Source organism: Anopheles gambiae, chromosome 3 (assembly GCF_943734735.2).
Source record: "Anopheles gambiae chromosome 3, idAnoGambNW_F1_1, whole genome shotgun sequence".
In the NCBI taxonomy this organism is placed as follows: domain Eukaryota; kingdom Metazoa; phylum Arthropoda; class Insecta; order Diptera; family Culicidae; genus Anopheles; species Anopheles gambiae.
The window spans coordinates 19,869,084-19,885,509 of record NC_064602.1 but is presented as its reverse complement, the minus strand read 5'-3'; the positions used below and the strand labels follow the sequence as shown (position 1 = coordinate 19,885,509).

Sequence of the window (16,426 nt, the reverse complement as noted above, 5' to 3'; positions counted from 1 at the left end):
CATATAATTCACATAAGCTCACTATTAGAAGCTTTTTATAAATTAACTGAAATTTATTGGATCACAAAGCTATAACGTTAGCATATATGAACTGTGAAATTGAAATTATTTAAGATCGGAAATTTACAAGGGCTGACAAATAAAGGCGGGCAGCTTAATAACACTAGTTCATTTAGCGCTACACGGAAGATTAAATTAAAAAAAAATCTTAAATCTTAAAAACTTGAAAAACAAATGAATGACAGCAAGCAGGTGCAGATGTTTTCGAGATTTGAGAAGAGTTCAAGTTGAAGAAAAGAGAAAATATTTGAAAATTGTGTAAAAATCCTGCGTTGAAAACACTAAACACAAATCAGTTTCAATTAGACTACAACCAGGAAAGGCTTGTTATAAATTGTTTCGAACAATACAATACGCTGTACAGTAACTATTTTTGGTAACATTTTTGGGAAATATGATTCTTGAAAAAAAATACTTACATCCCAAAACAAATTCTGAGTAATTGTAATGAAACCGGCAGTATTTCTAGCCTGTATACATAATGTATATTTTATTTGACTCTAAATGTAATGCAAAATGTTGTCTTCAAAATATTCTCCTATTATGTTCCAACTGACCCACTCTCGCTTTCAGGCTGCACCTCTTCATCTCTGCGGTATGATACAGTCAAAAATCAATACAATCGATAATGCAGTACTGTTCCAAAAAAAAAGGGCCCCAAGACAACAGTCGTACCCAATTACCTTATCGGGGTGCATCCATCTACTCCTCTGCCCCCTTACAAAAGCTCTCTCTCGTACGCGCACCATCCATTACGTCACGTTAACACCCGTGCGTGTGTACCCAGTGGAAGGCATCATACTTACCCACCATCATTCTCTCATGCTACCTCATCAATAGTGAGCAAAAAAAACCCCAAAGATTCGGCGTGTTCTCCTCTCAACTATACCCTGAAACCTTCACTGCCATACCACCTCAACCGTAAGCGGGGCGAGTTCGCTCTCACGCCGTTCGACGAGCCCGCCGCTAACAAAAGCTCCACAGCGTGCAACGGTTCGTTTCAATAAGCGTTTTGAGTTCGATTCGAGAGGATCAATTCAACACAGTGTTTGCTTGCCTCCAGCGTGCTCCTAGCTCAGCTTCATCGAAATTCCTTTTCCCATCTAATCACACCGTATATTAACACCAGGTAAGTCCGGCGGAAGCGCACCGTATTCGTTTGTTTAGCGTTAGAGTTAAAGCCCATTTTGCAGTTCAGTGAAGCGTGGTGAAATGTGATGGTGAAACAGATTTTAAATCGAGCGTCAAATGTCGCACTAAAAATTTGGTGACCCTCGATCATTAGAAGCATCAGTGAAGGTAGAAGGCCTCGTATCGGGCAGGCGAATAGTTTATTAAAAATGGCAAACAGCTTTGTGTTTAACGAAAAGCTTCAGCTTAATAAGTCATATGCTTTTGTTTTTACCAAACATATTTGCTACTTCCGAATATTGTTTGCAACAGGAAATGGAAGCAGATCGTCATAGTAAATATAAAAAAAAGCCCAAAGCTTGTATGTATGTACATGAGTTGTTAGTCATCCGTTACTGTTGCATCTAATAGTGATCTATCTATAATTGTGCGCACTAGCGATCGTGAGTTGCTGATCACATAACGATTTCCTTGCGCGGGCTTAGCTGTACGAGTCGCTGGGCAATGCTTCGCTTATCTTGCCTTCGAATCGAAGGGAAATAAGACACTATTGTTGCCATTTTTTGTTTCTCCTATTCGTAGCTCGTAGAACGCGGGAAGACCGATCACACCAAATGATGATGTAAAGCGGAAAATGATAGTAACGCTCGTTGAAAATTAGATTTATTAGACGTGTTTAATGCGATTTTAATGCGTGCAAAACATAAAATAATCTTCCATTAGTGTCTAATAGTGTAAAAAAGCTATTAAAATGAGCTTCTCAGGAAATCATTGCAACTGGCAACAGCTTCTACTACCCTTTTGCCGCCTGTCACGGTAGTAAAAATGTGTCCTTCAGTGGACAAACAGCACGATGCAGGAAACAATTTGAATGCGAACTGCATTGGTCAACTAAGAAGCAATAAACTTCCTAGTTCCCACCATTTGCAGGATCGCATTACGAGGCATCGCAAAAACTGACGCCAACTGATCGGCCATTTTTATTGAAGCGGGCAATGACTGGTACAAGCGTTTTGTTGCTTTGTACGCCGCGAATCAATACGCTCAGGGCATTAGATCTCGAAGCGGTTAACCTTCGGTGCCATGATCCCGCACAGCAAGTGGCCAAGCGGGAGGCACGGCAGCTAGCAACATGATTTGTGTTAGCATAGGGAGATGCCGAATTTTCGCTTTGCGCCGCTCATACCCTCGCCATACAGCTTATACATAATTTGAAGGATTTCCGCTTCGACGGAGGCTGCGGATCGTAAAAGTGTTTAGATTGCGTCTTCTTGCGTCCTACCCGAAAATAGGAGAAGAAAACCAGTTCCCTAAAAAAATCGTTTATGGGGCTGTCTGGGGGACAAGGGTCACCTCTTGCTCTTGGACGATCTTTCATACACACGATCGAGGCCGGCGTCAGGGAAGGGATGAAGGAAAGCAGGATCGTCAAAACAGTTTGGCAATAATCCGTACGGATGATAAATTGGACATGCTTTGGCCGGCGGCATGGTGAAGCCTTCATTCCTGAACGTTCTTTTACAACACGTTTCGCTGGTTTAGTATCTTGCGATCGCGATCGCAAAGCAAAGCCTGAATGCGTAAAAACTCCTGGATTTTTTTATACCATTACTGGAGACTTTTCATCTATTTGGGTTTATCCGCAAAAGCAAGTAACACAACAACAACAAAATGTACAAATTAAAACCCGTTTCACTTGAGCCCCTTTTGATTGGGCTGGATTTTTGTTTCAAACTGTGCGTCGTTGCTCCTCGGCTCCGAGCATATTCGCAATAAGGTAACAACATTTATCATCGCGCCATCTCATGTCCAAATGGTGAATGACCCGTGCGGTGAGCCCCGCGGGGCGAAGGTTGAGCGGTGTGCGGCACACGTTTCAAGGCCTTTCCGAAATTGCGGCGCGGTCCAGCACCTGGTCGGGCGCCATCGCAAAGACGCCGTGAGCGAGAGCCCCCCGAAGACTTGATTGATTTCTCGTTCTCGATTGATATGTGTGTGTGTGTTTGGTGGTGGGGGAGAGTAGACTTCTCTAAGCTGAGCTACGAACCAGAACGGAAACGTAGACGGGAGGTCGATCTCTTGCACGACACAGCATCAGCAGCAGCAACCTTACCAACCGCCGACTCGTTGTGATTATGTAGTCACCCGACATGGACAGCATTGACCCAAAAGTCTCAACCAGTTGAGATGCGAACAGCGCTGTCCCTTGTCCCTCTCCCCTCTCACCCCCACCGTTATGCTAATTTATACCGTCCCACATAATTACGGTGCGAACCGGTTGACAGGTTCACAGGCCCCATATGCACGAGCGGTGTTGGTGGACAGTTTTGTTGATACGACCGATTAAGCAGTTGCAGGTTACTTTCGGTTTTCTTGTTGTTATCGTTTCTCTCTCTCTCTCTCTCTCGGTTTCATTTATGCCCTCCCCGCCTATCACACCTTACTAGAGATTGGCAAACAAACAGTTAGTGCAAAGGTAGTAGTTAGCGGTGGTATCTATAACACGATCGCTAGAAAGGAACAACCGCAATCACCCCGGTAGCAACAACAACAAAAAGTCCAAACTTCCAAGCTTCATCTAGAATGCACAAGGCCGGATGAAGGTGTACGCATCCGCCATGAGGATGTTGTGGTGAAGTGCATCCGGCGGTAGTGTGCGCACTACCGGACACTACTGGCGCACACGTGCGGGGCACGATTATAGGTGATTATGAAGACGATCGTACATGACCTTACGCGGGTTGTTGTGGCGCTCGTTAAGTGACTAGTTGCGGAAGGCTTTCTATTTCCCCGCTCGATCGAGTAGCGTAACTGTTTCTATTACGATTCTTATAGACGATTCTTAATTGGATTACTGTTCAGACGTCATATAGGACTCAATTATTCCAATTAGAATCGTATTAAATAGCAGAAAAGAAGATTGGATTAGCTCCTACCCAACCAAATCACGATCGTACAATGTTATTAAATTGATCTTCTAGCACGTCTTATCACTCATTAGATGTAGCAACCGTAACGAATAATTGCTTCTGTAACCATGCGCACACCTTCCCACACATACGGCTACTAACCACTGGCGGTTTAATTATTCACAGCAATCACCACCACTCCGCGATGGCTTACCGTTTCGCCTGCGTTCTGCTGACCGTGGCCCTGTGTGCCGCCCCGGCCCTTAGCTTCTCGGCCGGTGCACCGAACGGTGCCTGCGGCGACATGATCCCGCAGCACCACACCGACCCGCAGAAGTCGGCCGCCCCGTACCAGATCATCCTTTCGAAGAAGCAGATCAACGCCGGCGAAGGTGTCACGATCACCGTGCAAGGTAAGGGGGAGGTGGGAAGGGGGAAATAGAGAAATCAAATAAACATGAGCAAAACTTACAAAATCCTTTCACCTCGTGCTCGTCTCCACTCCCTATCAACGCGGGGATAGGTAACAGCGCCAAGGACACGATCAAGGGGCTGCTCTGCCAGACGCGCGTAGGCGAAACGCCGGTCGGTGCATTCGACGTGCCGCCGAACAACAACTACATCCAGAAGCTGGACTGTGGCAACTCCAAGGCGGTAAGTGTAGGTGCCAATGCGCGGGCGCCGTAACCGTTGCTGCATTCTAACGGCACGCTGTTCGTGTTCGCGAAACTGGTAACAACGCTCCCCGAGAGATTGCTAATGGATATTAATTAGACACGAAATGGGCCCGACCGTTCTAACTGGTTAGCGGGGCTCTAAATTACCATCAAAGCCATGCGATAGTGTCCGGTCCGTCTGGTGTTATGTGAGGTGTGACAGAGCGTTACCTTAATGCCAGCTTTACTGTTGCGAATACGAACGATGATTAGCAGCGATTAACTTGTCAAATTGAAATCTAATTTTCACCACTTTCCTTTTCTTTCCTAACTCCACAGTCGGCCATTACGCACAAGAAGATTACGACCCCCCCGAACGCCATCACCTTCAACTGGATCGCCCCGAAGGGACTGAGCGAGCAGGCTCAGGTCTACTGTACGATCGCACTGAACGGTGGCGTCTTCTGGGTGAAGCACACGTCCGACTTCCTGAAGGTGAACTAAGCACTGGACGGGGGCGTCAACCAACCGGTGTGTATGTCTGCGGTCCCGGTGACCGGCCACCGGGGATGTACCTCTTTACGAGTGGTTCGGAGCAGTATTATGGAGCGGAGAGCGAGCAAACCTACTACTAGAGAGCTGACTTTTTTTTTGTTCACCATCGGGAAGACTGTGTCTTTCCGATTTTTACCCAACCGGACAACTCATTCTCATTAGCTTACGAAGATTTTCCACACCCCAAATCTTCCCGTTTTACCTGAAATGACAATAAAAACACATTATTATTGACAAAAAAAATACAACAAAATACAAAACTATCGCGTCTATTCTACTCATTGTACTTTATTGGTTGTGATGTGTTATTAGTTATAAATTCGTGAAAAGTTCATTATTAGTTCTACATTTAAAAAAAAATACATACCGCCAAGGTAAAATGGCAGATATATGGCATATCAAAGACCGACGGAAGGGAAGCGTGTAGTGTCGTGTGAAATTTGTTTCACCTTCGTCTTCTAGGTTTTTAAAAATGGCGTTCAGTGTGTGTGTGTGTGTGTGTGTGTGTGTAAAAAAAAGCTAGAACCTTGTTTCGTCTCAAAAGAGTAAAATACGGGTTACGGCCCGTAAAAGACCCCCATCGTCCCTCAATCCATCTGCATCACGCAGATGGACAGGTACCCATTTTCATAATACAGTACGTCCGTTTTATCGTCCCGGTTTGGGTTGCGCATCGGGACCGGGTTGTGGAATGGATTGGTTACGTTGCGTCTCATGAACACCAGTTTACCGCACGTGTCCGGCATGGTTTGCCCGGTGAGATCCACGATCGCCGCATCTTCTATGGCTTCCCGCTGCGTGTAGGACGTGAACGCGAACGGCACGTTCGGAATGGTCAGCAGCTGGCGTATCGTTTCATCCCAGGTGTGTTTGCCCGTGCCGAAGAACTCGTTAAACCCACAGTTGAAAGCCACGGCAAGGTGCGGCTTCGGGAGTTTGAACTGTGGCGGCAGCTTGTGGAACAGGTACCGGTACACCTCCACCTCTACCGTGCGATTGTTCATGAAGTGCATCATGCTGCTTGCCGCGTCGTTTACGTTGGGGCCGATGAGGTACAGGCGCAGACGGCGTAATTTCGGCAGAAAGCGGAAGAGGACCGCCTCGGTGACTGGGTTGAAGCACAGGTAGTCTTGCTCCGCACCGAGCACAAACACGTTCAGCTCTTCCTCTAGCTCGTGCTGCAGACCGACGGTGCGCAGCACGTGCAGGATCGTCCCGACGGGGGAAAATATTCCCGCCGCGTTGATGTTTTCGAGCTCCTGGGCCAGCTCGAGGCCGGGTTCGGTGTGGCTGGTTTGAATGTCGCGCCCCGCTGCAGCGCTCAGCAGCTCGAATGTGTCCTTCGGGAAGGGCTTTTGGGATGTTTCGTCTTGCTCGAAGTCAAAGATGGGGTACAGCTTTGTCGCACAGTTTGTAGTGTCTGGAAGGGAAGAAAAAAAAAAAAGCGGATATACGTTAATAATGAGTGATTTATAACATATACCCTGTCAGTGAGCAGCGTACCTATACCGTAGTAAAAGTTAAGACGCAATCCGTCGCACCACTTGGCATGTGCCTCACGATCGCTCTGCTGATGCTCCTCGCTACAGTACGCCACCTGCTGGCAGTTGTCGCAAAAGAACAGCCTTTCCGCCCGATACTCCAGGCAGACGTTGCACAGCGCCGGAAAGCTCAGCATCTGGTTCTCGTGATGGTACAGCGGGCGTTGCAGGATTTTCGAGATCAGCAAACCGGTACAGTGGACGTGATTCATGAATGCGATCAAATTTTCGGGATTGCTGTTAAACCGCTTGCCCAGAAACGATTCCGCACAGCGCAGCACATGGTCGGTGCCACTTTTCTGCAGCACCGACTGGACGGCCGTGCAGAACTCTTTGTGCGAAGGTGCATCGTACGTTTGGTGCTTTTTGCTGCAGTACTTGATCAGCTTGCACTTCTTGCACAGCAGCAGCGGGCCCGCGGCGGGGACGGACGGTTTGGCGATGGGAGATTCCAGGAAGCATACGTTGCATTTGTTCGGGTGGAAATTTGGATACTCGGAAGCCATGGCACATGGGTGTGGGATAAGAATGGAGGTGGGTTTGGAATGGCACAGAATGATGGAATGATACGAGCGACGCTCCAAAATGGAGGCTGAAAAGGAATGAGAAAACGAAACATTACCTTCTGTTCTAAGTGAATAGTTAATATTTAGCAAAACAGCGAACAGAAAATCACTTTGCTTGATAAAATCCCGCCCAAAACTTACCGCAGCGAGTCGCCTCGACCGTACACGGGAGCGTTTCGAGGAAATGTAAACAAAATGCGCCGAACAAAACCGCTTTTGTTGACAGCCTGGAAGCGCTCAGTAAGAGCTACTTTCACGCACAATCATGTTTTAACGATTTTTGGATAAGAAAAGCATTATCATGGAAATTTAAACGCGATTGATAATTTTAATATTTTTATTGGGACTGTAAAAGTCATTTACTTTAGTTAAAAAACCAAATTTAAATTGTTTATCACAATTTAAACGGGCACATTTCACTCACTCCTTCGAATGTCAAACGAAACGTCATCGGCGTGTTTCCATTGCCAGCTGTTTCACAACAAATCCATCGTGCCGTTGTGGTTTGTGCAGCAATTGTGCATTTATGTAAGTAAGTCTGCCGGCAGGTGGATAAGTAAAAAAGAAAATGCTTCGTTCGTGTCTATCCAACTTGGTCCGCATTCATCGCTCGCCGGTACAGACAAGCATAAGAAACTATGGTGAGTGTGAAAAAGATCGGTGAAATCGTAAGCGCAACATTCAATTACCTATCCTTCCTCAGCTGCACCACCGAAACGGTTCTACAGAAACACCGGCGTAATATCCAGCAATGGCCGGTTCGAGATCACACTCGACAGTCGGAAGCTGAAAACACCGAGAGGATTACCGTTTTACGTGGAAAGTGAACCACTGGCCGTCGCGATTGCCATGGAATGGGACGCCCAGAAGGATGTGATTGACCGGTCGTCTATGCATTTGGTAGGAGTTGTGGTTTTTCATTGGGAAAAGGTTCTTTTTACGCCTTAATTATTGTTTTTTTCAGACCGCTTTGAGCAGCACAGTCATTGATAACCCGAACAGTCTGCAGAAGCATGATATGGTGAATTATTTGGTAAACTACATCAACACCGATACCGTTCTGTTCCACTCGAGTGTACGTACAAAACTGTTCTTCGTGTTTTAAGCATTTCCTTTAAATTATTTGCATTTCTATTTCCAAATACAGGAAGAACCAGAGCTGAAAAAGCTACAGAGCCAAGAGTGGACCCCGATCGTCGACTGGTGCAACAAGCGGTACGAGATCAACCTCGCCTCCACCGATTCCCTTGTGGTGCCCACGTTCGAGCCCGGCATGGCGATGAATTTAAGCCGTTACTTCTCGTCCTACAATACGGCCGCCCTGCACGGGTTCGTGTTTGCGGTGGACACGATCAAATCCATCATCCTGACGATGGCCTGTGCCGATCGGTACATCTCGATCGAGAAGGCGGTACAGCTCGCCCGGCTTGAGGAAGAATTCCAGCAGGGCCACTGGGGCAAGGTAGAGTGGGCCCATGACATCCAGCGGCTCGATTCACAGGCTCGGCTGTCCGCAGCCGTGCTGTACATTTACTTCAACACCAGCAATGCGTTTGTGAAGGAGAAAATTTCACTATAAAATGGGAAAAGGATGAACAAAGAAAGCATGCATACGAAACGCTCTGCTGTTGTAGTGGTAAAACAATTGCTTTGCTAGCATTTTATTAACGGTTACAATTTTATCTTCTTGATATCCTCCATTTTAAAGTCGATCCTGGGGCGGGAAAGAGAAAGAAAGCGAATGTTAAATACAATCCAATGAGAAAAAAAGATTCGCCAATGTTACCTAAGTGCCAAAATGGAGCGTGCTTCGTTGGCGGTTAACCGCCAGCTGGCCGACGACGATTCCCAATACTCCGGCAGCTCGGAAACACTCTCCAGGTTCAGTATCGTCCCCATCTGCAGCAACTTTGCCAGCTTGTCCCTTACCGACCACGATGTTGCGCCCGTCAGAAACGAGGAAAGGGCACGAATTTCCTGATCCAGTACCAATCCTCCCAACCGATTAAATGTCGTTTTCTTTACCGCCCGCTCCATTCGCGCCGTTATTTCCGTCGTTACAATACTGACCAGCGCGTCATAGTTGCGCGGCGTCAGAGCCACCTTGAACGAGTTGAGCAGCCCATCGATCTGCACGATCAAAAACTGCACAAACGTTTCGCTTGCCTCGTAGGTGGCCAGCTCCTCCTCCGTTAGGTTGTGGTTGTGCGTCAGAAACTGATCCACCCACGGGTGTAACCTCGGTTTGATGGCGGACGAGCGAAGCTGCTGGAAGCCAAAATCGACCAGCGCCTTCAGCGAATCGCCCACCGACTTCAACCCGCCCAGACAGCTGTCCAGCTTTTCCTTCTCCCGTGCGCTCATGCCCGGGAACGTGATTTCCGTCTCCTCGGTCATCATCTTCCAGAGCGTTTCGATAAACTCGGTCGACATGTCGGCATTGTTCAGCGCAGCGATGAACCGGCCCCGCGCCTGGTCCGAATCGCTCGTCTGCAGCCGGCCCTGCTGGATCGAACTTTGGAATGCATTGTACGCCTGGGCGAGATCGATGTACCCGGTCGGGTAGCCGGCTTTCAGTGGCGCTTTGAGCGCTTTCATGTAGTCTTCCTCCAGGCAGCTGGCAGCGTTGTTAATCACCGCACAGACGCCATCGAGCGACTGCGTACCGTTCGAGCGGCGGATGCACTTGCGCACGATAAAGAACACGTCGTCCAGCATGCTGGAGCACTGCTGGCCCTCCTCGAGCTTGTCCAGCCCGATCGCTTTCAGCACGCTTTCCTCCATGAAGTAGCGCTCGAACAGAAGGTAGGTGCTGAGCAGCTCCTGCATTTGCGTGTTGAGGCGTGACTTTTGCAGAAGGGTTTGCAGTTCGGCCAGCCGCTCTTGTTTGACCTCCGCCGGGAGGGAACTTTTCTCTAAATCGTTCTGTAAAAAAGCGAGGAAAGCTTAATTAATAGAGGAAGGCTCAAGGGTGGCACTCTCACGCCGACTTACAGCACATCTTCGCTTGATAAACTTCACGTACAGTTCCGCCCTCGAGTGCATGATCGTGATCTCCCCGATCAAACTATCGATATCTTTCGCATTTAGCTTATCGATCGATCCGCCACCACCACCGGACGGTTTGCGATAATGTCCCATCGTCGATCCGCCGCCCGCATTCTTGATGTAATCATTAATCTGTGCAATCCTTCTGCCCGTCTGTCGGTTGCGGCAAAACTCCTGCACACACTTGGTCACCTCGTCGTCGCACTCCCGCTGCAGTATGCGACAAATCTGCACCAGGCGGCCCGGTCCGTAGCAATTCTCTATAATCGCCTGATTGACCTCGATCACGCGCGCAATATTCTCCAACAGTATCGTCAGCGTGTCGGCGTACGCAACCGCCGCCCGCTTTTCCGCCTTCGCAATGTCCATCGAGGAGCGCAGCTCCTTGGCCGCCTTCACCTGCAGCTTGCCGCAGATGTAGGTCATGAACTTTTCCAGCCCCTCGTCGTGCATGCCGAGCAGCGGGAATATCTTGAAGAACCGTTCCACCGACGCGAGATCGTCGCGCTTGACCGCTTCGTCGAACTTTTGGTTTACCATCTGCTGCATCTGGACCGTCGCCTGCTCGAGCGTCGAAACCGCCTGGCTGACGGACGTTATCGATCCGCTCACATCATCGGCCGTCTTCTGGAGCAGCGTTTTGTCCATCGAAAGGAAGCGATTCACGTGCCCGGCGCCCTGCTCAAAGTCTTCCTCCCGGATCGCACTCATCACGCCCTGGCTGCAGAGCTGCAGATCGATCAGATCGTGAACCCGCTGCTGACACTCCGACACACGGCTCTGGCAATGGAAACGGTGGAACAAGCAATTGAGCAATATTTCGAGGGACCGATTTGCCCACCATCCGCCACTTACCCGCGCCTCATCCAGCCTTCGCACTTTGGCGCTTACACTCTCCGCCAGTGTTGCCGTGTGATTGATCATGTCCGAGAGCTGGCGGCTTTTGTCCGACACCACGCTCAGCCCGCTCAGGGCCACCCCTATGCTGCGCATCTTCGCCTCGAGCTGGCACTGTTGCGACAGAATCTCCTCCAGCCGGGAATCGATTTGTTGCTGCAAGAAAAGAAAAGAAAAAACCAACCGAACCGTGTAATTAGGGTGGGTGGTACGGTGACGGATGGCACTGCGACAACGACGGGTGTACCTCTTTCGATGTTATCCGTTGGCATACTTCTTCTATGCCTTCCGTGGTGCTAATATCACTATCCTCGATGAATGCGTTTAATTTTAACATTTTTTACGCTAGGGAACTAACCGAAATTAGGCTAAATAATACGGACTGCTCGCGAATGTTTACATTTGCCAAGGGAAAAGTGACCTGCTGGCAAAGTGTCAGTTGGGGAAATGTCAGTGGCGTTTGAAAGTGTCAGTTGGCAAATCACAACAAAGCACAGCTGGAGGCTGACCACACGTGAACCGTCGGTTTGTTATGGTCACTTTCATGCTTAATTTACAAGAAGATTGTTTATTTTTGAAAGCATTTGCTAAAAAGTTAAATTTTACGAAACATTATTTACGAAAAAGAAATAAAATCAGTCTTACCGGTCAATATATCCGTGAATCGTGCGTCAAACTCCCTGCACAGTGGATCCAACTTCCAACCAAAACGCGCTTTGTTTACATTCATCCTTGTTTGACAGTTGCTCAACACACTCACACGCCGGTTGGTTATCAAACACCTTTTTTCCGTCGCAGCGCTGCTCCCTGCAACGTGATTTGAATTTCGAGTGGAAAAGTGCAAATTGAACAAAGCTCCATGCAGTAAAAGGAGCAGTCGAAGATGCTGAAGCTGCTCCAGTTGCTGCCGAAAACGTGCAGCCCGTTCACCACTAGAGCGCTGTACGCCGGTGCCGTCGATGGTGGACTGTTGCGGCACGCCTTCCGTACGGACGATGCAAACAAGGACGATTTGCCGCTGCTGGATGATTCCATCTCCGCTGCGACGGCACTGTGGAAAAAGGAAGAGCTGCTGTCGAGGCTTAAAAACCTGCTCAACTGTACCCACGAACAGTCGGAAAAGCTGTACAAAGCGAACCGGAAAGCGTTGCGCGTGTTTGCTGCAAGGTTGCTTACAGATAATATTGAGCTGCTGCGGGCGAATGGGATCGACGATAAGTTTATCTACGAAAATCCGCGTGTGCTTTCCACACCTACCGGTAGGTGGAACTTGTCGATAAATCAACAATTAAGTAAATTAATCTATTTCTTTCCCCTTTGTTTTACCTCAGATGATTTGGCTAAAAAGCTTAAACTATTGCGCGAACTTCCTGCGGTTGAGGATTGCAAAATGCTGACGCCCTTCCTGAAAGCCTCGCTAAAAGCCGTCGAGCGTATGGTTGCCGTGGCCAAGCAGGAAACGATCCCGGGCGGAAATCGGATCAATTACCTCAGCGAGCGAACCGGCACGGAGGTACCGGTTGTGATTAAATTCTTCGCCACCAACATACGAGTGTACCGCATTGCGCTGGACAAGTTCATCGCCAATCTGGACATCTGTCTGGCGCACCTCGAACCGGCCCACGTGGTGCGGCACCTGTCCGTGCTGGCGTACGCCACTTCCTCGATACGCGAGCGGCTGCAAGCGTTGAAAAACTCCCCGCTGGAGACGATTAAACCCTGGATGGTGCGCGTACCGGACATTGCGCTGGGCAAATCGTTCGAAGCGGTGATCGAGAAGGGACGGCAGCCCGTGTTTAAAGACAGCGTCACGGGCACGTGGTTTGAGACGTACGTGCTGAAGCGAATGGAGTCGCTGCTCGGCTGCACGGAGGAGACGAGCCGCGCGATCTACGACAAGTGTAAAGGGTCCGTCCATCTGGTGGACAATATTGAATTTCTGCTCGAGAAGGGAGTGGTCGCGGAGGTGATCATACAGCACGCGCCCATGCTGACGGCGAAGCGGGAAGATTTGCACCAAAAGGTAGCGACGCTGGAAACGTTGCAGTGCTTGCGCAACCTGAACGACGTCGTGCCGCTGTGCGTGCTGAAGGCGTATCAGCTCAAAAAGATCGTCAACAATCTAAACAACGAGCAGCTCGGGCCGGTCAACACGAACCGCATCTACTATTTCGCTGACAGTACCGGCTTCAAGCCGGGCGAGGTGACGGAACAGTTTGCCCGCCGCACGTTCATGTTTCGCATCCCGAAGGATAGCTTTCTCGCCAACCTGAAACTATTTCTCGAGCACATGAACCGGGAGGACATTCTGGCGGACCTGTGGGCGTTCAAGTATTCGCCCGGCATCGTGGCGGAGAGGATTGCCCGCGCGAAGGAGGTGCGCGGCAAGAAACTAATGCCCTGGATGGTACGGTGCCCGGACGTGGTGCTGGAGAAGTCGCTCCAGCTGACGAAGGAGAGCGGTGCGCTGCTGGGCGAGAACGAAACGATCGTGGAGTATTTCTGCAAGCGGCTAGGGTTCGATCGGGAGGTGGCGAACTCGATCTTCATAAAGGCGCCGTCCGTGCGGAACGTGCGCATCACGAAGGTGAAGAAGGTGATCGACTATCTGCTGGACGAGCTCGACTACACGCCGAACGATATTGGGCTGAACCCGCGCATACTGATGCACAGCCTGCAGACGACGAAGAAGCGGATGGCCCAGCTGAAGGAGATCGGCTGCCGGCCCAAATCGCTCATCATTGTGTGCAAAAGCCAGCGGCAGTACGATCTGTTCGTGAAGGAGTGGATCGATGCGAAGGAGCGCAAGACCAAAGTACAACAGTATGGTTAGGAGAACAGGTTGATTGGAAAGGAAGAATGGTTCTTCAGCCCTTTGAGCAATTGTGGAGTATAATGTAACAAAAAAACTAAATACAGAATAAAATGCAGAAGTTGGCCATAGAGTCAGGAGTAATGTAGATGCAGTTTATTTTGTAATAATTGAATTAGGTTGGTTCATTGCAACAAAAACACCATGTACAATAACTAAAAATCATTTATTTACATACTTAACATGTAACTAAAAGTTAACTGAATGTTAATTTCGAAGCTAAAACCGCCCCAGAAAGATGAAAGAGATGATTTTGTTTTTGCTTTTTATTGTTATTGAGCGAGTACATTATTCTTAATTAAATGCAAAGCTCTGGTTGGGACTCATAAAATAAGGTCCGATTGGGAGTTTTAATTCTATCAATACGAAATTATTTTAATTTCCACCAACGAGCATAAATTAGCATTTGAAATTTCTGCTTTCCCGAGTGTGACACCCGCCCGTAGGCCGGGCGCTGGTTTTCGTGTGCTCGCCAACGCTCCAAATCGGTGCGATTTTCCCTCGCCTTTTGTAAGTCATTGCGAGGGTTTTTGAGGTTTTTTTTACGGTTCAAGATGACCGCCAAAAAGCTCGCGCTGGTGTGCGATTGTGTTGGAGCGCAAAATTAAATGGCAAAAAAATACAGTCTACCACCTCTCCCCTCGCTCATTGTCCTCGTGGGGTCCTACATTTCATGTGTGTTCCATATTAGCATCTGCGCTCCGCCGTCTTACTTGCTCATACATGTTTTGCTATTGCATCAGCTTATCTTCGGTTGCGATGTTTTTATGTACAGTCTTCATTAGCGGATGATCTTGATGATGAAAGAATCGGGGAAAGCAGGTATTTTAACTTTTAACGGTGCTTTTATTAATTTAGTTATTTCGTGCCAGTTCGCTGACTACCAAGCGCCACAGATTAAGCTTAAACGACTGGAAAATTGAATATCCATAGAAAAAAAATGAAAGCTCCACAGCTTCATTGGTTTCAACAATAGATGGCGTATTACAACTCATCATTATATTGCTATCCTTTTCTTGCAATGTGTTTCGACAAGTTTCATCTTATCATGACCTATATACCCTTCTAACTTTCCGAGCAAAAATCTATATGAATGGTCGTGTGGTCAGATACGTGGGTATCAACACCAACGACCATTACTCAAATCTCACTAGCTTCAGTGCTGGAGGTTTCCGTTGGAGTTTAGTTTTTAAACAATCGTATCGCCGTTCTAGTTCTAGCGATGCATAACTTCAATGCGAAACCGTACAACAGTACAGATGAAATGAGTAAGCTCTCCTCCAAGCGATGAAGCTCAACTGGTTGGGGTATCTCACCAACAGAGAGCGCCACCAGCTTTTTCGCTATTTTTAGAATGCATGAGTCGTTTGCCGTCTGCTAAACGAAGTCTTTCTATATTCCGTTTAGGTAGAGTGCTTGAGTCGTTTAGAAGCCGTTTAGTGGTCGTTTAGTGGATTTGTAGCACTTGGGGAGGATGAAGGAAGACATGCCTGGGCCGAATGACCTGAACAATTATTGGCATCCTGACCATGCCAGCACGACGTAGTTAACCGGGCAAGCAGTCCTAAAAAGAAGATGAAGCGAACATGTAATTAAACTAGTGCATACTTCTGCACACTGGCAAGAAGAAGAAGATTAAGAAAAAGAAGAAGAAGAACCTCACGTTGAAACGAGCACTGTAAGCGAATTACAGGGTTTCCCACGATTTATTGGTTGGATCCCATAAATTTTTGGTGTATTCCCATATTTTTTTGGTGCGTTCCCACGATTTTTTGGCCGTTTCCCAGAAGTTTTTGTTCTAATTGTATTGATATCCAATCGGAAAATACCAATAAATTATGGAAAAGAACCAAAAATCTATGGGAACCCACCAAAAATTTATGGGAACCAACCAAAAATTCATGGGAACTGACCAAGGTGTTATAAATGACAAGGTGAAGTTGTTCAGAGCAAAATGACATTTCTCGAGTTGACATTTCTCTTCCGGGGGCTCCAGTATAAAAATCGGGGAGGGGTGGTGCGGGGTAATGAAATTTGTATGCAGAGAGTGACAGATATCCCCCACAATGTCGCCCAGCAAAAGCGATAAAAATCAACCTTCTAAATACATTATCCTTGGAACTGACCAATAAATCGTGGGAAACCCTATAAAAGACGGCTAGAGAAAATGAGCGAGATGCAGCTATTTTTG

At 48.0% G+C, this 16,426-nt stretch overlaps 5 protein-coding genes across 5 annotated transcripts; 3 read left to right on the top strand and 2 right to left on the bottom strand.

Annotated features, from left to right (window-relative positions):
* Positions 1-638: 638 nt before the first annotated feature.
* Positions 639-5,809, top strand: LOC1279847 (putative defense protein Hdd11-like). Its single transcript, XM_319624.5, has 4 exons — positions 639-1,189; positions 4,287-4,513; positions 4,624-4,754; positions 5,096-5,809. The coding sequence occupies exons 2-4, from the start codon at positions 4,306-4,308 to the stop codon at positions 5,258-5,260; spliced, it is 504 nt and encodes a 167-aa protein (XP_319624.3). The 5' UTR covers positions 639-1,189; positions 4,287-4,305; the 3' UTR covers positions 5,261-5,809.
* LOC1279846 (uncharacterized) lies at positions 5,575-7,646 on the bottom strand. The gene is made up of 3 exons (XM_061662612.1): positions 7,560-7,646; positions 6,815-7,444; positions 5,575-6,731 (listed from the first exon to the last, which is right to left on the bottom strand). Exons 2-3 carry the CDS (start codon positions 7,356-7,358, stop codon positions 5,899-5,901), a joined length of 1,377 nt encoding a protein of 458 aa, XP_061518596.1. The 5' UTR covers positions 7,359-7,444; positions 7,560-7,646; the 3' UTR covers positions 5,575-5,898.
* A 209-nt stretch (positions 7,647-7,855) lies between these two features.
* Positions 7,856-9,060, top strand: LOC1279845 (ATP synthase mitochondrial F1 complex assembly factor 2). The gene is made up of 4 exons (XM_319622.5): positions 7,856-8,059; positions 8,122-8,318; positions 8,383-8,493; positions 8,566-9,060. Exons 1-4 carry the CDS (start codon positions 7,987-7,989, stop codon positions 8,995-8,997), a joined length of 813 nt encoding a protein of 270 aa, XP_319622.4. The 5' UTR covers positions 7,856-7,986; the 3' UTR covers positions 8,998-9,060.
* On the bottom strand, positions 9,047-11,813 carry LOC1279844 (conserved oligomeric Golgi complex subunit 4). The gene is made up of 5 exons (XM_552742.4): positions 11,611-11,813; positions 11,322-11,519; positions 10,413-11,246; positions 9,205-10,343; positions 9,047-9,132 (listed from the first exon to the last, which is right to left on the bottom strand). Exons 1-5 carry the CDS (start codon positions 11,698-11,700, stop codon positions 9,090-9,092), a joined length of 2,304 nt encoding a protein of 767 aa, XP_552742.3. The 5' UTR covers positions 11,701-11,813; the 3' UTR covers positions 9,047-9,089.
* Positions 11,814-11,834: 21 nt separating this feature from the next.
* Positions 11,835-14,323, top strand: LOC1279843 (transcription termination factor, mitochondrial). The gene is made up of 2 exons (XM_319620.6): positions 11,835-12,622; positions 12,695-14,323. The coding sequence occupies exons 1-2, from the start codon at positions 12,247-12,249 to the stop codon at positions 14,194-14,196; spliced, it is 1,878 nt and encodes a 625-aa protein (XP_319620.5). The 5' UTR covers positions 11,835-12,246; the 3' UTR covers positions 14,197-14,323.
* Positions 14,324-16,426: the final 2,103 nt, after the last annotated feature.